General features: G+C 47.9%; 1 protein-coding gene across 10 annotated transcripts in view; it reads left to right on the forward strand.

The window, feature by feature from the left end:
- Window positions 1-18,607, forward strand: part of DAB2IP (DAB2 interacting protein) — a 320,886-nt gene extending 302,279 nt beyond the window's left edge. For 8 of the 10 annotated variants that reach the window (XM_082208814.1, XM_082208816.1, XM_082208810.1 and 5 more), the window contains one exon: window positions 89-1,588. In XM_082208814.1, the coding sequence (XP_082064940.1) occupies window positions 89-256 (168 nt within the window). In that variant the 3' untranslated portion in view covers window positions 257-1,588. Of the gene's footprint in view, window positions 1-88; window positions 1,589-2,737; window positions 6,926-18,485 lie in introns of those variants that run through there. The other 2 variants (XM_082208812.1, XM_082208815.1) reach the window with 2 other exon arrangements.
- Window positions 18,608-27,777: the final 9,170 nt, after the last annotated feature.

Raw genomic sequence — 27,777 nt, forward strand, 5'->3', positions numbered from 1 at the left:
CTGTTCCAATGCTGGTCTCTTTTTTTCTTTCTCTCTCTCTTTCTCCCTCTCTCTCTGTTTTGTTTTCTCTCCCCCCCTTCCGCTGCAGGAAAAGCGCATTGCCTCCCTGGATTCAGCCAATGCACGGCTCATGAGCGCCCTCACCCAGCTGAAAGAGAGGTACAGCTCGCAGACCCGTAACGGGATCTCCCCTACCAACCCAACTAAATTGCAGATTACCGAGAACGGCGAATTCCGAAACAGCAGCAATTGTTAGCCCGGTGGGAGTTGGCGGCTGCTGCTGAGGGAGATTGAGAGGAAAGGAGAGAGGAAGGAGAGGAGAGGAAGGAGGAGGAGGAGGAGGAGGAGAGAAAGAGAGGAGGAGAGCCCGGGCAGAGAGAGCGGCGGCGGCGGCAGCGGCAGGAAGGAAGGAAGGGTGAGCCACCACGTTGCAAGGGTGCTTGGTGCTTCCTACCCGCCCACCGGCCCTCCCTGAGCGGGGGAGGAAAGAGAGAACCCCACAGCCCTCTTTCGCCAAAGACGGGGAGCCCTGACGTCCCCCCAGCCTGACCCCGAGTTCGAGGGACGAGGAGACCATCGGCCGTGCGGAGCAGATCATTGCAGGGGGAGAGTCACCGCCCTTTTCTACTTCCTGAAGGACACACCTCAGGAGCCCGCTAGAGGCCGAGGGACAAGCTAGCAGGACTTGTGCGAAAGGTTGCAGGACCAAACCGCCGCCCGCCACTGTCCCAGCTGCGTTGCTGGGGAGCCCTGCCCTGCCGCGCTGGGGTGTTCTCTCTAGCTGCGTCCCGCTGCTGGCCATCGCCCGTTGCCGCCTCTGCTTTGGGATTCGCCCTGGCCTCTCCTCACAGGTGTAGGTCATTCCCCAGGAGGGCAGAGAGGAAGGATGAATGGAAACCCCACCTCCAGATAATGCTCCACCTGTAGGAATGCCACACAGGCGTCAGAAAGTGTCCTTCAAGCCATGCCTCCACACAAGGCGGGGGGGGGGACACACAGCCATCACAGTGAGCTTGAAAGGAGCTCCAGAATGACCTCTGCAGTAGCCAGTGATCAGACTGCTCATAGCTCAGTAGCAGGGCATCCTCTTTGAATGCAGAAGGTTCCAGGGCCAGTTACCCAGTGGTGTCTCCCAAAGGGCTAGGTGATAGATGACCGCAGAGGCCCATTTCTGCATGAGAGCCTGGAGAGTTGCTGCTTAAGGGGGAGAGCATCTTTCTTGCATGCAGAAGGTCCTAAATTCAATCCCAATGGCATCTCCGTGTAGGGCCAGGAGAGAGCCTCCACCAGCCAGAACAGGCAGTGTTGAGCAAGGTGGACCAATGGTCTGATTCAGTTTATAGCAGCTTCCTCCGTTCCTAAGGCAACATACCGAATAACATGTATAAAGTTGCTGGAGCATGGCTGGGCCATTCATTTTGGGGGCCCCTCTGCCATGCTGGAGACAAGGCTATGCACCAAGCCATAACCTGCCCACAAACACACAATCTCACTCGCCAGCTTGGGTCTATTGTCCCTCTTGCTGGCTAAGCTGCCTTGGGCTTGCCTACCGCTGGCAAAGTAAATTATTAGCCCTTATAGAGAGGGCTAACTGCAGAAGTTTTCCTTAGCATTGTGGTTTATGTCAGTTTTTACTGCCCAGGCAGTTCCCATGTCTGGCCCAAGTCTCTGCATGGCTTTAGTCGGCTTGAGGCTTCAGTTGGGTTCCCTTGTGGTCCAGAATCACTGGACCAAAAACTGGGACACTGGAGCAAAAAGTCTGGGAGGCGGCAGAGAGTTGCCTGTCTTGCTCCAGATTGTGCCAACTCAGTGAACACTTGTGGTGATGGACTGTAGCTCACTGGCAGAGCATGCAGGAGGTTCTGGGTTCATTCACTGGCAGATCGGCAGATGGATGGGGAAAGCTAGTTCTTAGCTTAGTGGACAGAGCATCTCCTTTGTATGTTAAGCACACCCCGTTTCAACCCCTGAAAACATTTCTAAGGTAGGGATGGGAAGGAAACCCTGGAGAGCTGCTGCCAATCAGTGCAGACAGTACTGAACTAGACTGGCACATGGCCTGACCCGGGCCAAGGCACTGTACAGCATGTCATGAGGTTGTTGAAATGTAGCAGGGCCAGAAGACCAGGAAGCCTTTACCCCTGCCGCTAGTTGTCTATAAACTATAAGAGAAACATGTCTATGAAGACTCCTGAGTCACACAAGTGTGCAGGGCCAAGTGCAATGTAGAATACGTAGCGGCAGATCCGTGCTGCCTGTTCCCCAGTCTCTTCATTTGACAAATGGGGAAATCAAGGCATTAATAGTGTGCCATTAATGATGCAAAACGATGCAGCAACAACAACACCCCTTGTTCCTCTTTGCAGGTCTGCCAACTTAGGTTAAGGTACCCATTTTCAAGAAGCTCTCTCGGCTACACTTTAGCATCAGGGGTCCTTCACCTGAACCAGGGTGGCGGTTGTACTTCAGATGGGCAGCATTCCCACATACCCCAAACTTGCACGCACGCACACACACATATTCTCTCTCTCTCTCTCTCTCTCTCTCTCTCTCTCTCTCTTTTCTGGCATAGTTTAGCTTTCTGGAGGTTTGTTAGTGGAAAGGGTTGTGTTGCGTGAAGCCTTTGCTGCTGATGGCATCGCCGCTAAACAGCCGGACGAGGTGGACAATGAAGGGGTGGGGAACCGGCCTCACAGAAGCATGAAGATCGGTAACTGTTATCTCTTTTCTTCCACAGTCTGCGTTAGGAATAAAAACAGTCCAAAAAATAAACCCCAAGCAGTCCAGTTTCTGGAATACTATCCTGTTTTAATGGGGAGTGGAGCAAGGACGGCAGCTTCTGAAAAATGTCTCCCCCTGTCAGGATCGCCATCAGCCCAGGATTAGTGGTTCCTAACTAACCCCTGCCCTCCAGGGAAGGGGTCAGCAGCAGCGTGGCAGGGGGCGGGTGCTGTGCTTACTAACCTCCAACCAGCTTGTGGGTTGATTTGTTGGTGCTTAGTCCTGAGGATTCCTCACCGCCTTATCAGCCCATCCGTCACAGCGGTGGGTGGATCAAAGCGTAGGGGAGCCGAGGAGCCCCTCTTAAAGAGAACGTGTTCCATGCACACACAGTCTTGGAAGAACTGGGACTTCCTTGAATTCCTCGTGGCTCCAGCATGGTTTTGTGCTGCCACGCACCAAGCCCATAGGTCCAGCACAAACCTTGTACCCAGCCCTCAGAAACGTGGACTGTTACAAGAACGAACTTCTCCCCTCTCCCCGCCCCACAGGAGATGGGGTTTCAAATCTAATTTGAAAACTTGCAGCCCTACTTTACTATGCCCCGTGAGTCTATAAGGGCCCGAACAGCCTGCGGCCTCAGACAATCAGCTTGTTTTGATGCACCCTGATCTCTGCAAGGGGCGCGGATGAACCACTAGCATAAAACAAGCACCGCTGAATGTGTGAACCTTAAGAATTCCCTGCCTCCTTATACTTGCCCCCCACCCCGCAAAAAAAAAACAAACCAAAAACATGCCACCAAGTCACCTGTACGGATGGGGAAAAGATTTAGTAGATCAGGGCACTGTCTGAGTTCATGTCCCAGAATGAGATCTGTCCAAATAACGAGTCCTGTGGAAAGTATTGCAAGGTTCTCAGTATAAGATTTTAAATGCAGGATGCGCCACCCCGGCAGGAACCCCTCTTTGCAAGAGACTTTTTGTGGGGGCAGGGGTTGGGGGTTGTAAACATTTTGAATGTGCACCTTTTAAAACGCCAGGGAGGAGTTCTAGTGGGGAGTGGTCCCTATAGGCACTTTTGGAGCAGCTACTTCCCCCCTCCCCTGGCCCACCACTGTTGGTTTAGGTTTGCAGGGTGGGGGTCTTTCACAGAGGAGAGGCCCTGTTGCCTGGGCACCTATAGTACCCAAATCTTCCAGTTCTGCGCTTGCACACAGAGGTTGATACGTCCATTGGTGTATGCCCATGGTAGCTTAACAGATGACCTCTCCTGCGCTCTTCCTGGCACTCCCCTTTGACACAGCTCTCGTGCTAAATGGAGATGTTACTTGCTCCTTCTCCGAAGTCATTTTAACAGGTTTGGATTTCCTGCAGAAGAGGAAGCTGGTCCTTGGGGGGGTTGGTTCTTCCCAGCAGTTTGCAGTCATTCCCCCCCCCCAGCTCAAGAAGAAAGGCCCAGAGCGCCTTAGCAAACAGATCTCAAACTCCATGCAACCTCTCTCTTGGGGCTTTCCACTGGCGGCTCCTGTTGTCCTTCCTAAAGCTGTGCAAAAGGCACAAGGGGCAGCAGCTTGCCACCAGCCAAACACTCTTCCGCCGCTCCCCCTGCCCTGCTCGGTTTAATTTCTGCCCCCCAACGGTGTGCGTCCACCGTACAGAAAAGAAACTTGGCCCTGCTGGAGCCTTTCTTCCTCGTTCTCGAGCTTTCTGCTGTAAGAACTTGTTATATAATGCAAACAATCTGTAAGTCTTTTTTATTATTATTATTAATATTATTATTATTATTATTGATGATGATGATGATAATACACAGATCTTTATGACTAGAAATCGTACAGGTTCTCTTTTGTAAGCCAACAAAGATGTTCTCGAGTGTGTGATTGTAAAATGTGCCATTTTTGCCTAACGACTGTACAAAGCAATTTTCAGTTCCAATTGGTGTGGCTGCTTTGGCCAAGATCTGCAGTCTGCTGTTACTGGCTACGTACACAGTGGTGTGGAAATGGGGCTCACACACCTACCAAGTTCAGATTGCCATTGTAGTTCTTAATGGGCGGTTGAACCCAGCTCCTAGTTTTGCCATCAGTGGTTGGCTTTGGAATCCACTGGATCTTGGGAGTGTGGGGTGGGGAAATGAGATTCCTTGTTCCAATCCAGCCTCCAATTCCAGATTGCAAGAGATCAAGGGGGTTTCCAAGCAGGGCCTAATCTGCAGATGAATCATTGAGGTATGGCACCATTTATTTATTTTTTTATTTAATTCATTATTTAATTATTTATTGGCCTGCCAAATCCTCCAAAAGGGGAAATCTGGATTAAATGGGAGAAAAATGCAGGATCTTGTTTCAATGCCGTTTATGTCCTCTATGAGTAGTGCCAAAAAGAGGGGAGTGTCACCCTTTTCCTGCACTTGTCCCATAATAAACACCCATCTGGGCTAAGCAAGCTCAGTGGAGACATGGATGGCTTGGAAGAGGCAAGGAACAAACAGGAGCCACACACAAGTTGCCCTCACCTTTGCTTTTGCCCTGGGGATTGTGGCAGGTGGTTTGATAAGGGAGAGCAAGCAAACCCAGAAGCCACATGCAAAAAAACAAAACTCCCACCATGAAAAAAATATATCCTAGATCTTCGCGTATTTCGATCAGGAGCCACTCCTGGCGTAAATCAGGTGTGTGGTGCCACGCATCTTTCAGTGTGGATTCTCATGATCTGCTTTTACCTACACACAAGCCCTGCTTCAAAACCTTGACTTGCAGGTGGATCAGGTCATCTCTGGAGCTCCAATGGAATTTGGTGGAGATGCCAGATATTCCGCAATGTGCGCACACACACACACACACACACACTATAAATTGGGTACTACAGTTAACAGGCAGGAGGTTGCATTTGTGTAAAAAAAAAACAACCAAAAACCAAACCAATCAAAAAATCATGACAGTAGAAAGAGTCTGATCTGGTTGAGTTCCACTATGTACAACCCAGTTCACAAGCACATTGCCTGATTTGTTTCAAGGGGAAGGACAGCTGCACACTGGAAAAGTGAACTGGACAGAGATGTATCTCGCCTGCTCTGGAACAAGTGGAAAGCCCACAGGCACCAGAAGCATGTCTGGTTGATTTCCATGGGGGCAGCAGAAAATAGTGCCCACCCGCCACTTTATCCAGCTTCACAGGCAGCCTCAACTACTCTCTACCTGCTCCACCAAACTGCAAAATCCAGCTGGAGAAAGCAGCTATTCCAGCAGACAGAACTGTTGTGTGTTTGTCATTGAAACATGGTTAGTAGTCTGCCCCTGCTGTCCTGCTGCAAAAAAACCCCAAGCTATTCCACAGGCAAGAACCACCCATGGCCAGAGTGCAGGAGGAAACAGCAGAATGGTTTGGGTTTAAGATTCCCCAGCAAGCCAGTCCTTAACCTGCACAGTTTAGTCCAGTTTAGGCCGAGTTCAGAAAAGTGGTGAGGTCTCTTGTCACATGAGCTTCTTGGAAGGACTCTGCCCCCACATGCTTCCAGTTGAATAGTCCCTGGGCAGGCATCCCAGAACTGAAAGCCTTTAAGTTGGAGTCAAAATGGGAAGGTGTTCTTGATTAGCTAAAACAGGGAACGAACCAAAAGGGCAAGCCTTTAAATTATTGCACATACATGTTCGGAACCCAATGCAAGGAAGATGGACTGAGCAGTCTTACACAGCAACTCCAGAACAAACCCTTCCAGGTCTGTGTGAGCTGTAAACATTCTGTGTTTTGACACCCAATATTCACAAGTCTCCGTGTCCACCTGTTTAGGTTGGTTCCCCCTGCAACCGCTGCCCTTTCATTTCTGCATCACTGTGTCTGAAAATATACCCCTCTCTCAATTTATCTCTGTATATCTGCTTAGGTTACTCCTAGTTCCTATCAAAAAGCAGTTAAAATGATGTTTTATACCCTCTTACAAAGGAAACAAAGCAAATAATAATAAATTTTTTGTAAGTATGTTTTTTTTTTAAAAAAAAGTATTGATGCTGATAATATGAAACGTAAGGAGCCAGGCTGGCCAAATCTCTTTCATGCTCTTTTAAAAAGAACCACCACCGTGTAATAATGTACAGAGAACGTAGTTGGTGTCGAGGGCGGGGGGGAAATAATGAATTGATTTGAGTGTGCAATTTATGTACATTTGCAATTAGAAAATATTAAAGATTTATTTAGCTATTTTATCCAAGATTCTCTCTGTGGGGTGCTTTTTCACGCCAAAGTCAGCTGCAGGGACGAGGGGTTGGCCTTTGGCCCATGATTTTTTGTGACTTCTCTGTTACGCAGGGAGTTGGTCAGGGACTATTGGGAAGTGGCTGGTTTAAGAACTCCCACACCCCAATCTTGGGGGGGTCAAAAGCACACAAATCTATGAGGCAACCACTTCTGGAGTAGTGCTGTGCCTCACCTTGAAAAGGATGGTTCCGAAAAGGGCAACAGAAATAAACAGAACCAAGCAGCCCCCCTGCGAGGAAAAGGGGCAGTGCTGGAGACTTTTCTGTTTAGAGAAAAAGCAGGTAAGAGGCAACAGGACAGAAGTTTCTAAAATTACGCATGCCATGGAAAAAGAAAAATTTTTCTCCCTCACAATACTAGAACTCAATGAAGCACAGTATGTAGTGTTGGAAGATTCAAGACAGATGAAAGTTTTTCTTCACTCAGTGCAGTTAAATTATGGAGCTCCCTCACCTAGGAGGCAGTGATGAACACCACCTGGATGGCTTTAAAAGAGGATTGGACTACAGTGGTATCTCGGGTTACAGACACTTAAGGTTACAGACTCCACTAACCCAGAAATAGTACCTCAGGTTAAGAACTTTACCTCAGGATGAGAACAGAAATCGTGCGGCGGCAGCAGGAGGCCCCATTAGCTAAAGTGGTACCTCAGGTTAAGAACAGACCTCCGGAACGAATTACCGTATTTTTTGCTCTATAAGACGCACCAGACCACAAGACACACCTAGTTTTTGGAGGAGGAAAACAAGAAAAAAAATATTCTGAATCCCAGAAGCCAGAACAGCAAGAGGGATCGCTGCTCAGTGAAAGCAGCAATCCCTCTTGCTGTTCTGGCTTCTGGGATAGCTGCGCAGTTTTTTAAAAACTGGGCAATGGCCCGCCGCCCGCCTGTGACTCCCGAGCCTCCCCCGATCTGTCAAAACAAAGGGGGAAGAGGTCAGGAGATCAAATAAGGCTCGGGAGTCACAGACAGATGGCACGCCATTGCCCAGGAGGGACACAAGACACGCGGTTTCTCTGCCAGGCAAGGTGCAAAGCCCTTCTTTCGCACCCTGTGAAACATAAATGCACAGAGTTTTTAAAAACTGGGAAACTGTGCACTGCCCGTGACTCCCAGTGTGGTGTAGTGGTTAAGAGTGGTGGACTCGTAATCTGGTGAACCGGGTTCGCTTCCCCGCTCCTCCACATGCAGCTGCTGGGTGACCTTGGGCCAGTCACACTTCTCTGAAGTCTCTCAGCCCCACTCACCTCACAGAGTGTTTGTTGTGGGGGAGGAAGGGAAAGGAGAATGTTAGCCGCTTTGAGACTCCTGAAGGGGAGTGAAAGGCGGGATATCAAATCCAAACTCTTCTTCTCTTCTTCCCAAGCCTCTCCCAATCTCCTGCCCTCTTCCCCCTTTGTTTTGACTGCTCAGGGGAGGCCCACCCACAACTCCCAAGCCTCCCCCCAATCTGTCAAAACAAGGGGGGAGGCAGGAGATCTGTACTGCCAAGCGTCCCCAGTTCCACTTTGGCAGCAGCGAGCAGCTCCTGAAGCCAGCCAGAGCCTACTGTGCTACCAGGCTGGCTCCGGGCGGCTGAGGCTGCCACTGCCATGTTTCCCGGGGACAGATTTGCAAATCTGGGGACTGTCCCCGGGAACCAGGGACGTCTGGTAACCCTACAATAGAGGCATCTGGTTGGCATTTTTGAGAACCAGATACTGGACTGTATGGGCCAGTCACCCAATCCAGCAGGTTCTTTTTACATACAAGAGTACCTTTATTCACATATTAACGCTGAACACAAGTAGATGCTGCCTCTATATATTATTTTTTCAAGCTGTAGATATTTTGCTTAGTTGCTGACATTCCTAAGCATGTTTGTAAGAATGTTCGTTCCTTCTAGTGCAGCTAGAAAAACCCATCCCATGGAGTTGGAGATGCATGGATGGTGGAAATGGCAGGGCACTGGAGCAAGCAAACAGGATTCCTACGGAAATCTTGTAACTTTTTGTACCTCGAATATTCTGGGAGCGTTTGTGCCACTTTTCTTGCGACATAGTCCCTCCAGACAACAACTGTGCAGCAACATCAGGGAAACATCACAAAACAACCAACAAGGCCGAATGATACACCGACAGCCCAGTATGAATGCGCCACTGATATTACTGCTATTATTAGTGCTATTACTGTGTCAATGGTATGGTGCCAAATACATCCACACACAGAAATGGGGGCATTTTCCTCCTTCCTCCACCACCTTGACCTTGCATAGGAAGGGGGCGGGCAGAGTGGGGGGAGTGGTTATCAGGTACCCACAACAACTAACAGAAGGGAAACAAACATGAGCTGAGGACAAATTGTGCTTTTAAAAACTATCCAAAGGTTGGGGCTCACAGTCCATGCCATGTGCACAGGAGAGCTACACAATTTAAACTTGTGGTTTCTAGGTTTTGCTTTTATGTCAAAACGAAGCACAGTAACAGAGTTTCTAGTTCTAGTTCTTAACCCTGAAAAGGTTTCAGGAAAGCCCAGGTGAAGCCTCCCAAACCAAAGTAAGGCTCAAACGATGGGTGGCCAAGAGGCAAAGGATGCGGTCCCCTGATGATCTTAACAGCCCCTTCACACGGCTGAGAGTGAGCCAAATCATATGCATTTGCAGGGGAAGGGTGTTTCAACACGATTTCTGACAGTCAAGACACAGCAGCTGTGCAATGGGAAGCAGCAGCAGCAGCCTACTTGATCATAGGTAAAGTTGGAAGAGACCCTGAGTGTCATCTAGTTCAACCCCCTGCAGTGCAAGAATTACAGCTAAAGCATCCCCGACAGACAGTTATTGAACGGCTGCTTTAAAACAGCTGCAATCAAATTTGCAGTCGTTCATGCAGCTGTGACTCCTTCATAGCAGGGGGTTGGGCTAGATGACCCTTCAGGGGGTTCCCTCCAGCTCTGCAACTCTTGTTATTCTACAGGTTATAGCACTCGGCTCCTGACACAAGAGAAGTGGTCTCCCCAGGACCGGAGGGCAAAGGGGTGGTTGCCTTTGGTGGAAATCCTTGCCTTTGGAGCAGAACACATGTGCCTAGAGCCAAGCAATGGAGGAGAGAGAGAGAAGCTTGTCTGCGAGTAACCCCAAATGGTGGCTGGCAATAGCCACAGGAACTACACACCAGTGCCAACCAAGCCGTCTGCTCCTCTCTTGGCACAGACTCTGCCTGGCTCCTTGGGCCCAACAAGGCAACGTCTTCCTAGCTGCCAGTGGCTTGGCTTGTTTTGATGTCAGCAGCCTGACTCCTGCAACCCTACAAGGAGCTAATTATGTCACTCGTAATGAGGCACAGGTGCTAATTCTTCCCAGCATCTAATGAACCTCCTCCAAGTTTGCCTGCGACTCCCTAAAATGTTGGCAAGGGCACTTGGGTTGGGAGAAGACGTCAGGCCCATGTAGAGCGCTAGGAGAGTTCTGTTTTTGCCCTCTCTCCCGGAGGGGTCAGCCCCTCTTGCGCTGGGGTTCTGCTTGCAGAAACCAAAACATTAGAAACAAAAGTAGTAAAATAGGACTAGCCACAAAATGTTGCTCCAGGGGGCATTCTCCTGTTCCAGGTCCAAGGGATGCTATTCCATTCCCTCTTCCCCACCTGTCTCTTCTCTCCCACCCTGCACCCCAGGTCCATGATGATCCGATCCATTTTTCTTGTGTCTGTGGGAGGGGCATCATTTTGGCTGAATCAGAATGGCGCTGGGAGAACAAGTTTGCTGTTCGTATGTATGGTTCGTGGCGCAACTTGGGAACCTGTATCCCTTTATATACTTTTGGACTTAAAGCCAGCACAGGGTAGTGACTGGAGTGCCAGACGATGACCTGCATTCAAACTCCCACCCAAGGTGGGTGACCTTGGGGCCCAGTCCCTACCACTCTCAGCCTAACCTCACAGGGATGTTGTGGGGATTAAATGAGGAGGGGGAGAACCATGTCACCTTGATCTCCTTGGTGGAAAAAGCAGGATAGAAATGCAATAAGTAAGTACAGTGGTGCCTCGCAAGACGAAATTAATTAGTTCCATGAGTTTTTTCGTCTTGCGGTCTTTTCGTCTTGTGAAGCACGGTGTCGGAAAAGTTTTGGAAAAGCTTAAAAAATCGCCAAAACCCCCCAAAAAGGCTACCACACCGCGTTCTATCAGTTGCTCCTCGAAGTCAAGTCGCAACTGTATTAACGGTGTTAAGAAAAAGGAAACAAACTTGCAAAAAACGCAAGACGTTTTCGTCTTGCGAAGCAGCTCAAAAACCGCAAAACCCTTTCGTCTAGCGAGTTTTTCGTCTTGCGAGGCATTCGTCTTGCGGGGCACCACTGTACCGTATTTTTCGCTCTGTAAGACACAATTTCCCCCTCCTAAAAAGTAAGGGGAAATGTGTGTGCGTCGTATGGAGCGAATGCAGGTGGGAAGTTCTGCTCAGTGCTCCCTTTAAAGAGCCGCGTGGAGCATGTGTGCGGCTCTTGGGGGCTTTTCCCAGGGAGGGAGAAGGGCTGCCCTTTTCCCTCCTCGGGGAAAAGCCCCCAAGACACACCCCAAAACACACACTCCCTGTGCTCTTTAAAGGGAGCGCGGCTCTTGGGAGAGACTTAGCTGCTTGCAGCCTCTCCCAGGCAGGGGATGAAGGTTCTCCTTGCCCAGGAGAAGCTGCATGCAGCTATCCCATAAGCCAGGACAGCAAGCTTGCTGTCCTGACTTCTGGGATGCAGAATATTTTTTTTCTTGTTTTCCTCTTCCAAAAACTAGGTGTGTCTTATGGTCTGATGCGTCTTATAGAGTTAAACATGCATTAAGCAAGTTCTCACAATCTCCAACATGGCCAATGGTCAAGCAAGATGAGAGCTGTAGTCGAGCCACATAGGGGAGGCTGTAAAAAAACAATGTGGGAGGCAGCAGTTACAAGTTATGGGTCTCAGCAGCCACAAGCAGGCGCTGCGATTCTCCAGCACAGGGGTCAGCAACCTTTTTCAGCTGTGGACCGGTCCACCGTCTCTCAGACCATGTGTTGGGCTGGACTATATTGGGGGGGGGGATGAATGAATTCCTACGCCCCACAAATAACCCAGAGATGCATTTTAAATAATAGCACACATTCTACTCATGCGAAAACACCAGGCAGGCCCCACAAATAACCCAGAGGTGAATTTTAAATAGAAGGACACATTCTACTCATGTAAAAACACACTGATTCCTGAACCATCCACGGGCTAGTTTGAGAAGGCAATTGGGCCACATCCGGCCCATGGGTTGCCTACCCCTGCTCCAGCAGCTTGGCTTCACCCCTGGAGGCCCCCTCCTTTGGCTCTCGAGGCAGACAACAGATCATAGAATCATAGAGTTGGAAGAGACCACAAGGGCCATCGAGTCCAACCCCCTGCCAAGCAGGAAACACCATCAGAGCACTCCTGACATATGGTTGTCAAGCCTCTGCTTAAAGACCTCCAAAGTAGGAGACTCCACCACACTCCTTGGCAGCAAATTCCACTGTCAAACAGCTCTTACTGTCAGGAAGTTCTTCCTAATGTTTAGGTGGAATCTTCTTTCTTGTAGTATGGATGTAAGGGTGAGATTGGCCAAGCTGGTGGCGGGTGGCTCTCGCTCCAGGAACTGCGATCTTCAGATGTGGTCCTTTCTTTCAAATCTTCATGAGAGCCAGAAACTGTAAACAGCTCTTTCTCCCACTAGGAACGCTAAATAAATAACCACCGAGAAAGGATTTCAAACACAGAGGACATGCCTATTACTGAGCCAAAGGGCTGGTGCATTTGGCCAGGGCTATTAACTCTTAATGGGCAGAGAAAGTTCATTCCAAACGCCTGCTGGTTTGCACATAAACCAGCTGCATTGCCCCAAAGCAGTGGGCTTAGCTGGGCTCTGCTGGGTCTCTGGCAAAATCCAGTGGGAAGGAAGTGGAGAGAGAGAGAAGAGGAAGGGAGTGGAGCTGGTGTAGGGCAGGGGATTCACAGGCAGTGAGGGATGGGAGAATTCTGCAATTCTGACTGCTATCCTACACAGGAATCCTATGGATGCATCTCGAAGTGTGGGTTTCAAAAGTGCCTCGATTTGAATAAACTCTCTTTGGTGGGGGCTCAGTTACAGCTTTGTTAGAACAAAGCCCAGCACGCCTGGAAATCTAAGTGGCACAGGCACAGCTCTGAGCTTTTGACAGCAGCGCTCTCTGCCAGCTGATGCCTCCCTGCCTCCTTAGTCTCCAGGCCGGCTGCACGTCACATGGAGAGGAGTTGTCAGCAGGGAAGAATGAGGCTCTGAGTTGCAAATCATTTTGACAGATCCAGGCAGGGAGTGGGGGGGGGAGAGAGAAGGGGTATGTTTGGGGAGAAAGGGGTGGCTGGAAGGAGAGAAGCAGACAGAGTGTCAGGGGGAGGGTCTGCAGAGCCCTCCCAAGCCCCCAAATTCATCAACATTAATCATGCTTTCCTAATTTCACTTGCTGAGATGGGCAATCCACTTCGTATGCATGAGAGCAAGTCTTTGCTGTCTGGGACACAGTGCTGCCACCACAGTCTGCTGTTCAAGGATGCGGTAGGAGAGCAGGGCTGCGTTGCAAAGCGAGGTGCTGGCCCTCTTCTCCAGCTTGACATGATGTGGGGCTTGTGGGTTGTGTAATAATAATAATAATAATTTATTATTTATACCCCGCCCATCTGGCTGGGTTTCCCCAGCCACTCTGGGCGGCTTCCAACTGAATATTAAAAACAGTACAGCGTCAGAGATTAAAAACTTCCCTAAACAGGGCCACCTTCAGTTGTCTTTTAAAAGTTAGATAGTTGTTTATTGCCTTGAGATCTGCTGGGAGGGCGTTCCACAGGGCAGGTGCCACCACTGAGAAGGCCCTCTGCCTGGTTCCCTGTAACCTCACTTCTCATTGTCTGGTCCTGGTTATAGCACCACATGGCCAGAGTGTGGCATGTGAGTATATCCCAAGGATTTCTGGGGAGGATGGTATCCAAGTTGAGTACATAACTTCTCCCTTAGAGGAAGACGATGTCCAAGTCCGCCTTTCCTTTTGAAGCAAAATTTCATTGAAATGGGGGAGAAATGTCCTCGCATGAAGTCTTGGGTTTCCAATTTTGGGAGAAGGGATACTACAGTGCTGGGGAGCAGGCAGGCTGGCGAGGCCCCCTAGATGTAGAGGTCCGAGTTGCCCTGCCCTCGCATGAAGTCTTGGGTTTGCAATTTTGGGAGAGGGAAGACTGTCTGCGGTGCTGGGGAGTGGGCAGGCTGGCGAAGCCCCCTAGATCTAGAGGCCCTAGGCTTCAGCCTATTTAGCCTATGCATAAATCCAGTCCTTCATGTGACCCCATTACACATTCTAAAGGATGGGAGGAGCAAGGAGATGGGGGGGGCATTCTAGAAAATGTTTTCAGTAGCAAATGAAAGGGACCATTCTATAAACATCCTTGGAAACTAATGGGTGAAATGTTCCAGAAAGAAATGTAAGGTGCTATGTATTCAGTGATCTGTGTTTGCCTGACTAAGGACTAAGGATTCTGAGCTGCTGTGCTCTGATTCAACACATGATGTCCAATCACAGAACATTTCAGGATTTTTGGCGCCTGCCATTGGCCCTTGAACTCTGAGTCATGATTCGCAGCTTGGAACTTTAGACAGCCAATCATGTTGGGAGTGGGAGTGGCCCAGGCTTTCAGGTATGTATATAAGCAGTTGCTTTGCCCCTGTTCCCCAGTCATGTAGTTCAATAAAGGTTCTTGCTGTCATCACTGTGTCTTGCCTGGTGGGAACCCACCTACACGTCAGGCATTTATTATGATTTTATTTCCAAATAAAAGATTGGATCTTATTAGAACAAACGGATATTTTGGATTTGGAGAGCTACAGTAATAGATACGGATGGCATGCCTACTTTGGATATAACAAGGTTAAAGTCCACAGAGGGTTTAACAACCACATTCTCAGAAATGCTCTTTATAAAGTATGGACCAAATATCAAACACATTTAGAACCACAAAACTCCATGGTGGCTGTCCCTGTTGGAAGCCTTGGCTATCAAAAAACTAAATATGGAGAGGAATTGGGCAACCTATAGGCAATTACTGATGGAAGATCAAGGCCAGTTAAAGTTGAAACCATTCGAAGAGATAAGGCATAATATAACCCATTGGCTTTAGTACCATCAGTTAAACAGTGTATTTAATTTGGATAGACAGAGATGATTTGGAAAGGAGGATTCTAAATTATATACGGTATTGGTAAAAATAATAAGAAATTACTATCTCAAATTTATGACTTACTATTAGAATGGGAGGGACGCGGGTGGCGCTGTGGGCTAAAGCCTCAGCGCCTAGGGCTTGCCGATCGAAAGGTCGGCGGTTCGAATCCCCGCGGCGGGGTGCGCTCCCGCTGCTCGGTCCCAGCGCCTGCCAACCTAGCAGTTCGAAAGCACCTCCGGGGGCAAGTAGATAAATAGGTACCGCTTACCAGCGGGAAGGTAAACGGCGTTCCGTGTGCGGCTCTGGCTCGCCAGAGCAGCATTGTCACGCTGGCCACGTGACCCGGAAGTGTCTCCGGACAGCGCTGGCCCCCGGCCAATAGATGTGAGATGGGCGCACAAACCCCAGAGTCTGGCAAGACTGGCCCGTTTACCTTTATTAGAATGGGACCTCAAAGAGGAAGATGTAAAGGAGGTAATGGTCAAATGGGCCAAAGATATTGGCTATACAATTCAATTAGAACAATGGGAGAGACTTTTTAATTCACTGCCTGTTACACCATCAAAGAGAATATGATGAAAATGTTTTATAGGTGGTACAGTGGTACCTCGGGTTAAGTACTTAATTCCTTCCACAGGTCCGTACTTAACCTGAAACTGTTCTTAACCTGAAGCACCACTTAAGCTAAAGGGGCCTCCTGCTGCCGCCGCACCGCTGGAGCACGATTTCTGTTCTCATCCTGAAGCAAAGTTCTTAACCTGAGTAATATTTCTGGTTAGCGGAGTATGTAACCTGAAGCGTATGTAACCCAAGGTACCACTGTATTTGACACCATCTAAAATTGCCAAGATCTATAAGTTAAAGTCCAATCTATGTTGGAAATGTGAGAAGCTTGAAGGGACAATGTTTCATGTTTGGTGAGGCTGCAATAAAATTAAAAAAAATTGGGGAAGTATTCATGAAGAGCTTAAAAAGATGTTTAAAATCTCCATAGGAAAAAAACCAGAGACGTATTTATAAGGGATATTAGGGAATATATCCCAAAGGAAAAGAAAATATTTTTTTTTATATGGCACAGCCGGCCACCATATTAGTTATTGCCAGGAATTGGAAAGGAGATATTATACCTACAAAAGAAGATTGGATATGCAAACTAAATGAATTCATAGATTTTGCAAATTTAACAGCAGCCATAAGACATCAGACAAATCAAAAACTAAAATCAGAATGGCAATGTTTTGAAGATTATATGAGAAAACACTGTTCTAAAGCGAATATGTTGACATGCATGAACTAGGTATGTAAAGTATAAATGAAATTAATAAATAGTAAGGAATATATGAGAAGTAATATATAAAAGATGCAGTGATAGATGAATTTCTAGGACTTAAGGTTGTCGAGTTGCAGTGGAGGGAAGTCACGGGGGTGTTATGGGTGGGGTATGTACGAATTGTGTCTTCTTTCTTTGTCTGTTTTCTGTGTTTGTATGGATGTTTTAAATAAAAAAACTTTCTAATAATAATAGTAATAACAATAATTTATTATTTGTACCCCGCCCATCTGGCTGAGTTTCCCCAGCCACTCTGGGCGGCTTCCAACAAAGATTAAAAATACATTAAAACATCACACATTAAAAACTTCCCAAAACAAGGCTGCCTTCAGATGTCTTCTAAATGTCAGGTAGTTGTTTATCGCTTTGACATCTGCTGGAAGGGCGTTCCACAGGGCGGGTGCCACTACCGAGAAGGCCCTCTGCCTGGTTCCCTGTAACTTGGCTTCTCGCAGGGAGGGAACTGCCAGAAGGCCCTCAGTGCTGGACCTCAGTGTCTGGGTAGAACGATGGAGGTGGAGACGCTCCTTCAGGTATACTGGACCGAGGCCGTTTAGGGCTTTAAAGGTCAGCACCAACACTTTGAATTGTGCTCAGAAACGTATTGGAAGCCAATGATTTTATATATGGTTATTATTATGTTTTTTCAGCTTGCTGGAAGCTGCCCAGAGTGGCTGGGGAAACCCAGCCAAATGGGCAGATATAAATAATAGACTTCTTGTTGTTATTGTTGTTGTTTGCATTCTAGAAACCTCAAAACAAGTGGAAAGGTACACCCTAGAAAACATATTTAGAAACAAATGAAAGGGCCATTCCAGAAACAAATGAAAGTAACATGGTAGTAATAAATGAACACTCTAGAAACATTCCCAGACACACAGTAAAGGAAATGTCCTAAAAGGGAATGAAATTGTAGAAATACTCCCAGAAATAAAAACATTGTTAGAAATAAATTAAAGAAGCATACTGCAAAGAAATGAAGAGAACACCCCAGGGCCTAGAAGCAAATGGATGAAAGGATTTCCCCCCCCTCCCCAGCTAAATGGGAGGAGGCAGGAGGGGGGCTGTTTTTGTTGGGTAATGAAGACAAATATCTTAACACTGAATTGCCATACCTATCTCCCAACACACACACACCTTCCCCACTCAATTGACAGGGCCATTAGTGTAAATTATTAGTCAATTAGAGCAAGGATGTGGCCAAACAGAAAAGAGAAAGCTCCAGGGGTCTTTGGAGCTCAGGAGAGCCTTTTAAGCTGCAAACACACCACACATTTTAATACCCACCCACCCCCCTGGAAATTGTAGTTTGTTAAGGGTGCTGGGAATTACAGCTCTGTCTGCGGCGATGACTTGCAACTCCCAGGTTTCTTTAGGGGAAGGTATGCTGTGGGTTAAACCACAGAGCCTAGGGCTTGCCGATCAGAAGGTCGGCAGTTCGAATCCCTGCAACGGGGTGAGCTGCCGTTGCTCGGTCCCTGCTCCTGCCAGCCTAGCAGTTTGAAAGCACACCAGTGCAAGTAGATAAATAGGTACCGCTCCGGCAGGAAGGTAAACGGTGTTTCCGTGCACTGCTCTGGTTCGCCAGAAGCGGCTTAGTCATGCTGGCCACATGACCCGGAAGCTGTACGCCGGCTCCCTCGGCCAATAAAGCGAGATGAGCACCCCAACCCCAGAGTCGGTCACGACTGGACCTAATGGTCAGGGGTCCCTTTACCTTTATGTCATGTATGGTGAGTCAATGTGGGTGCAGAGAGGTCTGGGGCACAATCCTGAGATGAAGATTGTGCAGAGATGGTTTGCACAATGTAGCACTTGAGTTACTTGGACAGGGGAGTGGGGGAGGTGGGTCAACCTGTGGCCTTCCAGCTGTTTGGGATTACATCTTCCATTATCCCCGACCATGGCTATGTCAAATGGGGTTTGCAGAAGCTGAAGTCCAACACCAGGTTCCCTGACTCTGTTTTACACCAGGATAACCCACTTGAGTGGCATGAACTGGCACTGAACCAAATTTATCCAGCCCCGGAAGCTGTCTGCGGACAAACGCCGGCTCCCTCGGCCAGTAAAGCGAGAGGAGTGCCACAACTGGACTTAACGGTCAGGAGTACCTTTACCTTTACCTAACAGCAACTGTATTAAACTTTGCAAAGGGGGTCCCTTGTTTTGTTTTGTTTTTTGGCGCACAAGGAAAAGATGCAAGGATTGTACGCTGAAAGAAAATTATATGAAAATGATGTACCGATGGTATCTGACTCCTACTAAGTTATCTAAAATGTATAGAACAAGCTCCAATATTTGTTGGAAGTGTAAAGAAAAGGAGGGTACCTTTTATCATACGTAGTGGTCATGTAAGATACCAAAGTCTTTTTGGGAAATGATATACAATGAATTAAAAAAATGTTTAAGATAACATTTGTGAAAAAATCCCCAGAAGCTTTTCTGTTGGGAATTACAGCTTTCGACATCCCAAAAGACTGTTTATGCAACAACAGCTGCAAGGTTGCTACTAGCCCAAAGATGGAAAGATCCAACAGCTCCGACTAGGGAAGAATGGCAAGCCAAACTGTCGGACTGTGCTGAAATGGCAAAACTGACCGGGAAACACATTGAATCAAGATGATAATGAATGGGGGAAATTCATAACTTACATTGGAGACCATTGTAAACAAATAAAAAAGTTAGCTGGACTTTAACTTATAAAGAAACAAAAGATATGGATAATTTAGAGAGATGGAAACTGTGGAGAACGTAATGATATGTAGTTTTAGAAAAATTATTTTAAGGACCCATGCAGGGGAAGTCACGAGATTTAGAGAATTTCAAACATGGATATGTTAAAAGTTTTTTTTCCTCTTTGTTATTTTAAATTTGTTCTTGCAAAAACTAATAAAAAATATTCCAAAGGAAAGGAAAAGGAAAGGAAAAGATGCAAGGAGTCTCTATTTCCTTTCAAGAGATGCAGCGTTGCAGTCTGATAGAAACAGGAAAAGGCAAACCCTGAAATACAAGGGCATAACTATGTGTTCACCTTCCCCTGCACCCTTTTTTGTGATGTTGAAGGTCAGTGCCGGATTCAAGGTGGTGCAGGCGGTTCCCCGCCACCCCACAGGGAGCCGAGGTTTTGCAAGATTGTGAAGATCCATAATGTAGAAGATACATTTGGGGCACCAAATTTTGACACCTTATAAGGCTTCCATATTGTGAAAGGTTGCCCAAGTCTGCCTCTGTTGAAAGTCCATTGAGAAAAGGCACCAACTTCTCAAAAACATTGTGGAGGCCCAATGCGATGTCATGATGTCATGCACGCAACATCATGCAGAGCCAAACGTAGCAGCAGCCTGGCCTCAGGGGCCCCTGTCCCCCCCACCCCCTGCCATGCAAGGGAAAGACGGGAGAAGCTGCCCCCCAGCCAGTGGCGGCAGCATCAGCCGGAGTCACCGACCACTGAGCCGTACCACAGTTACTTCCATGTTCACCCCCTGAATCACGGGGCAGCCCTAGGAAAACATGGGGGGTCCCCCTGGGAGTTGGTGCCTATGCCAAGGAGTCAGCCAATTTGGGGAAAGGCAGAGCATCTCCTCCGCAAACAGGAAGCCTCAGCTGTAGCCTCCAGTAGCATGAGCAGAGACTCCCACCTGGAGAGTCCCTGCCAGCCAGTGTGGCCAACAGTGAACTAGACAGAGCTGTGGTCTGACTTGGTAGCAAAACAGTTCCCTATGTCAACATCTTGCCAGGCTGTTCGGTCATCTGGGAGGTGTCGGCGGGGAGAGGGTGGAACCATAATAATTCATCATTGCTCTCAGCACGGAGGATCCTGTCCTGGGGTGACTGGAAATAGGTTGGCTGCTAATATCCAACAGGCAGGCTGCCATCCCCAGGCTCCAAAGCCAATTGGAAAAAAAGGCATGGAGTCTAGGGGCTGGGGCTGCCTAGCTGGAATCCAGATGCAGCACTGTTTACTCCCTGCGTCTGACTCCATTATGATCAAAGCAGTATGTGGTCCAATCCTACAACTCCCGGGAAAGATGTCATCTTTACTCCTGGATCATTGATATCTGTCCAGAAGGGAGGAGACACCTGCCTGTGTGTGTGTGTGTGTGTGTGTGTGTGTGTGTGTAGGTAGGTAGTTTTCTGCATACAGTGGTACCTCCACACTGGGGGCCAGTGTGGTGTAGTGGTTAAGAGCGGTGGACTTGTAATCTGGTGAACCGGGTTCGCGTCTCCGCTCCTCCACATGCAGCTGCTGGGTGACCTTGGGCCAGTCACACTTCTCTGAAGTCTCTCAGCCCCACTCACCTCACAGAGTGTTTGTTGTGGGGGAGGAAGGGAAAGGAGAATGTGAGCCGCTTTGAGACTCCTTCGGGTAGTGATAAAGCGGGATATCAAATCCAAACTCTTCTTCTTTGGGTTCAAGAAACTTCAGGTTCCAGACTCCGCTAACCCAGAAATAGTACCTCGGGTTAAGATCTTTGCTTCAGGATGAGAACAGAAATTGGGCTCCGGTGGTGCGGCAGCAGCGGGAGGCTCCCTTAGCTAAAGTGGTGCTTCAGGTTAAGAACAGTTTCAGGTTAAGAACGGACCTCCGGAACAAATTAAGTACTTAACCTGAGGTACTACTGTATTAGGCAGAAAGACCAAAGGTTTGTGGGCTCCTCACCTCCTCTTGAAGACAAACAAAAGCTAAGAGCCCCTCTTACCCCACCACCCTTCACCCCCACATCTCTCAGGTGCTGCTGGAGGTGGGGTGTTAACTGGATGTCCCTGACCTGCACCACGCAAGGGAAGGAATGAGAAGTGGCGCCACAACAACATAGCACTTCACTTTGATTTATCACCGTGACATTTCCCACACCAATCCTGTATTCTCCCCCAAGCACCACTGTTGCCAGACAGAAGAGACCGTGGAGCAAAAAAGAGGGGAGAGGGTTGCAGAAGGCAAGGTGGGGAGTGAGGCCTGTAAGAGGAAACATCCAGGGCTACCCTCACCTCACCAGTTGCCAGAATGAGGCCATTCCCAGGGGGAAGAAGTGGTTGTCTTTTCTGGCCACATGAGAACCAAATCCTGACCCAACTGTAATGGCTGCTAGTCAGTTTCTGGGAAGTTTGTGGCCAGGTGGGGATTTGACCCTCTAACCGCCACATCACAGTGGCTCTTAGAAATCAAGTGCCCTCAAGGGGGATATTTCAAACTCTTCAGTCCATGGAAAGTGTTTTTAACACACCTTTTCTGCTTCACAGTGGATTAAGACCCAAGCTCCTCTGTGGAATTCTAACCACCCCCTGGCGAATTTAGAATGGTTTAATAATTGTTTTCAACCTAATTAAAGCCGAGTTAATAAAGCCATCTTTAAAGCAGGCCCTACTGTGGGGTGTTCATGAGGTGGCAGAGATAGCCACCTGGCATTGGTGGAGAGAGCTACCTCCCAATCCCAGTTGTGTCTTTCAACCATAGGAAACATTTTCACAAAGAATAATAGAATCACTGAAATGCAGAGTTGGAAGTATGTGGGGAGGGTAGCTATAGATCACCCATCATTAATAAAAGACTTGGCGGGATCTCTGTATCTAAAGTACAGGGCTAAACACACTATTCAGTAAGAGACCCCATTCACAAAAGATGCAGTGTCAGTGAAGTGTTAGGAATATAGGCTGTTGTGCCCTTTTGAGATCCACTGACAGCGCTTCCTTGTTCCTATACGTCTCACAATGAACAGACCACACCATTATTAAGTTTAAATGCTTTACTTACAAACTCCAAAGGCCAGGTTCATGTGTTATTCCATGCAGCAGCAAGACCACAGATAGAAAATCCGTGGGTTACAAAATACAGAAATATACTTCTCAGCACGTGGTCTGGGCTTGAAGAAATCAAGCCCAGGTGTGTTGCCTAGTCAGCTTCATGTGGAAGAGAGTAAAAGAAGAAGCGTCACTTTCTCCTTCACTGGAGGTGACGGGGTGTGACCTGACTGAGTCTAGGAATACAGCTCTGTGGCCTTAACCCCTTTATTCATTAACGAGCCCTAAGCTTGCCAGTTATATTTAACTGCAATTTGCAACAGGAAATTCTTCCTAATGTTTAGTCAGGATCTCCTTATTTGCCATATGAATCCATTGCATAAAGGCCAACCTACCACAAAACGAGGCCAGCGTGGAAGAACCCATCAGTTCACAGTTTAGTAGAAGGCAAATTTAATGCGTTCCAGGGTGTTTGTAGAACGTACATTCTTTTTCTTGCTCTTGATGCCAAGAAATTATACTCTATTCCCCATGCTTTCGGGCCTTCTCGGTAGTGGCCCCTGCCCTGTGGAATGCCCTCCCATCAGATGTCAAGGAAATAAACAACTTTTAGAAGACATCTGAAGGCAGCCCTGTTTAGGGAAGTTTGTAATGTGTGACATTTTGATGTATTTTTAATCTTTGTTGGAAGCCACCCAGAGTGGCTGGGAAGCCCGGCCAGATGGGCAGGGTACAAATAATAAATTTACTACTACTACTACTACTACTACTACTACTACTACTTCTATGATGATGATGCTTGGTCAATAGGTTAAATGTTAAGGAACCCATTATCAGCAGGCCAGTTTCACAGGAGATTAAGAGAACATTTGCATACATACTGAATTGTGCTGTGAAAAGTGTGGGTTTGAAGGTTTAAAGTGAAACAGCAAAAGCTGAAAATCTCAAACTTCTGTCTTGAACATGAAATTTTTACCTCCTAGGCCGAGTGCTTTAGGTTTGCCAGCATTCTCTCAATTAATCTGCTTCTGGCATTTGTCAAATGTGACAATGTGTCCAAACTTGTCAAATACTAACTGCCATCGGATGTCTTCTATTAAATGCTGCCCAGTACTAATACCATTGTGTGTTGTCTGTCAAATACAGCCAGTTATCAACTGTCAAGCCACACTAAGTCCTGCATTCGAGTGTCAAAAAACAGATTAGCAAACGTTATAGTGAGCATTTAAGGAAATACATTTTAAGAATATATGAAACAAGATTTTGGGAAGAATAAATGGGTTGGGGACTTTTCTCATGTAGCTCTTAAGAAGCAGCTCTGAGACTTCTCTTGTGCTGCAGTTGCCAGAAATACGGCAGGCAAGAAATCAAACATCCATTCTAGGCAACGTCGTTTCCAGAGACTTTCACAGAACTGGGTGTCTGCATTTCAAACATGAAATTAATCTGAAATTCTGGGCCCAGGAAGCGCTGCCTTAGGCAATTTGTATACATTTTTGCAAAATGAGCAAACAATAAATTAGCTGAAACAGGTTTGGCTCATCACAGAAAGGCAGAAAATGTACCACCTTCAGCTGCTGAAAATATTTGCAGCTCTGGCTTCTGCAATTTCAACATGCACTGCTCACCCACATATTAATATTCATAGGGACTAGAGACTAGCTTTCTCCCCAAAATGAAAGCCAAAGCCCTCCCCACCCCCCAAGAAACCAGCCTGAGAACCACTGTCCTAGATTAGCCTTCACCATGTGCCCTCCACGTGTTTTGGATGACAACTCCCATCAGCCCGTCAACCATACAATAAAATGATGTAGAATAATCCAGCTCTTACCAAATGCTTAGGGAGCTGGTTCAGTGCAACCCTAAACCAACCCTCGTGACAGCGCAGGGGATCTGTCTTCAAGTGTCCAGGCCCAAGAGAGCTCTGGGCCTTTAAAAAGCTGGGTGGAAGGCTGAAGGCAAGCAACTGTGCATATTTTCCTGCCACAGCATCAGCATGTCATGAGAAGTTGAGCTGGCAGAAATTCTCACCACCATTGACTACTGTAATTCGCTCTACGCGGGGCTACCCTTGAAGCTGTCCCAGAAACTCCAGCGGGTGCAGAATGCTGCAGCGAGGCTCCTCACGGGGTCTCTGCCATGGGAGCATATTCACCCAGTGCTTTTCAAGCTGCACTGGCTCCCGGTGGAGTACAGGGTCAGGTTCAAGGTGCTGGTTTTGACCTTTAAAGCCCTTCACGGCCTAGGACCCTCGTTCCTACAGGACCGCCTCTCCCGGTATGCCCCACGGAGAGTCTCAAGGTCCATAAATAGCAACACCCTAGTGGTCCCGGGCCCTAAGGAAGTTAGATTAGCTTCAGCTAGAGCCAGGGCCTTTTCAACACTGGCCCCGGGCTGGTGGAACGCTCTGTCTCATGAGACCAGGGCTCTGTGGGATCTGATCTCTTTCCGCAGGGCCTGTAAGACAGAGTTGTTCCACCTGGCCTTTGGCTCAGAATCAGTTTGATTCCCTCCCCCTCTTTCTTTTTCCTTTCTACTCCTATGAAGAGATTGCACCCTAATGTTTTAATGTTGCATCTTAATCTTTTAAATTGTATTTTAATCCACTTGTTTTTATTGTTGGTTGTTAGCCGCCTTGAGCCCGGTCTTGGCTGGGGAGGGTGGGGTATAAATAAAAAATTATTATTATTATTATTAAGGCATCGGAACGCCTGGCAGCAGGCAGCAGCCGAAGCTTTCTTTCTTGTATTCCCCTCCCCTTCCTCTGACACAGCAAAATGGGTCTCCCTCTTCTCTTGCTTACAGGTACCAATTAGCTAGCTGATCTAATTATAGTAATTGCCAATATATATATATCATATGCCGTACTTTGCACAAATGCCTAATTTCTTGGTGTGCTCTGCAGCTGTGCTTGCACAATCTGCAAAACAGAACATGGGACCCTTCCTCCCAGACAGCAGGTAGGGAGGCCTGAAGCCCAACAGGCAAAAATCCAACAGGTACAACTTTTCCTAGCATGGAAAGTAGTGGGGGGGATGTATTTGCCCCCCCCCCACTGTAAAACAGGAACAGAGCCTGGAAAGAGAACAAGGGGCACCTGAAGGAATGTCTCCTATGGGGGCAAGCTTGTTTTCTGCTGCTCTGGAGTGGGGGGGACGGGACGCGAACCAATGGATCCGAATGACAAGAAAGGCAATTCCGACTAAAGCTTAGGAAGACCTTCCTGATGACAGGAGCTGTTCGGCAGTGGAGTGGACTCCCTCCGAAAGTGGTGGGCACTCCTTGGTTGGCGGTTTTTAAACAGAGGCTGGATGGCCACCTGCCAGGGGTTATCTATCCATGATTCCTGCACTGCAGGGGGTTGGACTAGATGGCCTTTGGGGATCCCATGCAACTCTACAATTCTGGGATTCAGGTGAAACTCGAAAAATTAGAATATCATGGAGATTGACTCATGGCATGCAAAGCGAGATGTGCTTCTGCTTCTCAGAGGTCCAATCTTACTCGATTTGCAATCCTTGTTTTGCTGATTTCCTTGAATATTCCTAATTTTCTGAGATGGTCAATTTGGGGTTTTCATCAGCTGTACGCCATGATCATCGCAATGATAACAAATGAAGGCTTGACATATCTCACCTTGCATGTCACGAGTCAATCTCATATATTAGTTTCACCTTTGAAGTTGAATTAGTGAAATCAAGGAACTTTTCCATGATATTCTAATTTTTCGAGTTTCATCTGTATGTCTCTTACTTCTGTGGATTACCAGATTTCATCTAGCACACTCTGCATCTTCGTGGAGGCGGAGGTGGCGGGGCGGGGGGGGGTGTCACAATGAAACAAATCAGTTTGGGTGGGGGGGTGGGAGGTTCCCAAATACACAACAATGGCTTTAAGTCCAATTATGAAAGGATCAGTGCAGTCTTAATCCAGCTGCAAAGGAGCAGAGTCTTCAAATTATTTCAATTAAGAATATGCTGAAGCAATAAGCCATCCAAAGTGGAGAGTCTCAACTGGGGAGGTGGGGTGGGCAAGCTGGGCAGCAGTCAATAGCTTTGGCTAACTAATATTCCCACATACTGCTCACTTCAACACAAGCACTGGCTATGCTTGTTAGGGCTGATGGGAGTTGTAGTTCAGCAACATCTGGAGGCTACAGGTTTCTACACTTGGCCTGGGCCTTCAAAGAGTCCACGTCTGGCTCACAACTGATAGAATTGGAAGAGTTGGAAGGGACTGCCAAGGGTCATCTAGCCCAACCCCCTTATGGAAGCACTGGAATACCAAACTTGATAAGATACTATCAGGCAGCAAAACTCTTAACAGTTCTCAATTGGACTAGACATACAGATGAAGCGCTACTGAAAGCAGAAGACGAACTTTACAGGAAACCCTAGACCAGGTAGCTGGGAGGTTGCTGCTCTTGGTGGGGTTAAACACCTTCTGAAGGAGCAGGTACACAGCAAGCCAGGAAGGGCTGGGCAATGGGCTTTGTGGGGGTGTTGAATGCTTCCCTCTGTGAGGGAGTCTTCCTGGATCCCCTTAAAGAAGTGATTATTCAACCACTTCTTTAAAAAAAAGCATTCCATTCTTGGGCAAAGTGATTGAGCAGGTGGTTGCTGAACAACTTTTCCAGTTGGGATTCGGGACCCATCCCAGGACTGAAACTGCCTTGGTCACGCTGGTTGAAGAACTCTAGCCGGCTAGGGACAGAGGTGAAAGCTGCTTCTGCTGGATCTCTCAGTGGCTTTTGACACCACTGACCATGGTATCTAGGGGGTTTGGGAGCTGGGAGCACTGATGGGTTTCCCCAGCCACTCTGGGCAGCTCCCAACGGAATATTAAAAACACGATAAAACATCAAACATTAAAAACTTCCCTAAACAGGACTGCTTTCAGATGTCTTATGAAAGTCAGGTAGTTGTTTATTTCCTTGACATCTGATGGGAGGGAATTCCACAGGGCGGGCGCCACCACCGAGAAGGCCCTCTGCCTGGAGGGAACTGCCAGAAGGCCCCTGGAGCTGGACCACAGTATCCGGGCTGAATGATGGGGGTGGAGACACTTCTTCCTCCTGGGCTGTGCCCAGAAAGTGGTATTGGGGGATGAGTGTTGAGACCCCCGAGCTCTCACTTGTGGGGTGCCTCAGGGTTCCGTCCTCTCCCTCATGCTTTTTGACATTTATATGAAGCTGCTGGGAGAGATCATCAGGGGGTTTGGGCTGGGTTTATATGGCTGATACCCAGCTCTACCTCTCCTTTAAATCAGAGACCAATGAAAGCGATGAATGTCCCGTGTGAATGTCTGAAGGTGGATGGAAGGTGTTTAACGGATTGAGGTTGAATCCTGACAAGACAGAAGTACTGTTTTGGGCGGACAGAGGAGGGCAGGAGTGAGAGACTCCCTGGTCCTGAATGGCATAACTGAGCACATAGAAGACCAGGTGCACAGCCTAGGAGTCATTCTGGACTCACAGCTGTCCATGGAGGCGCAGGTCAATTCTGTGCCCAGGGCAGCTGCCTACCAG

The sequence above is a fragment of the Podarcis vaucheri genome (assembly GCF_965113315.1).
Source record: "Podarcis vaucheri genome assembly, chromosome: Z".
NCBI lineage: Eukaryota > Metazoa > Chordata > Lepidosauria > Squamata > Lacertidae > Podarcis > Podarcis vaucheri.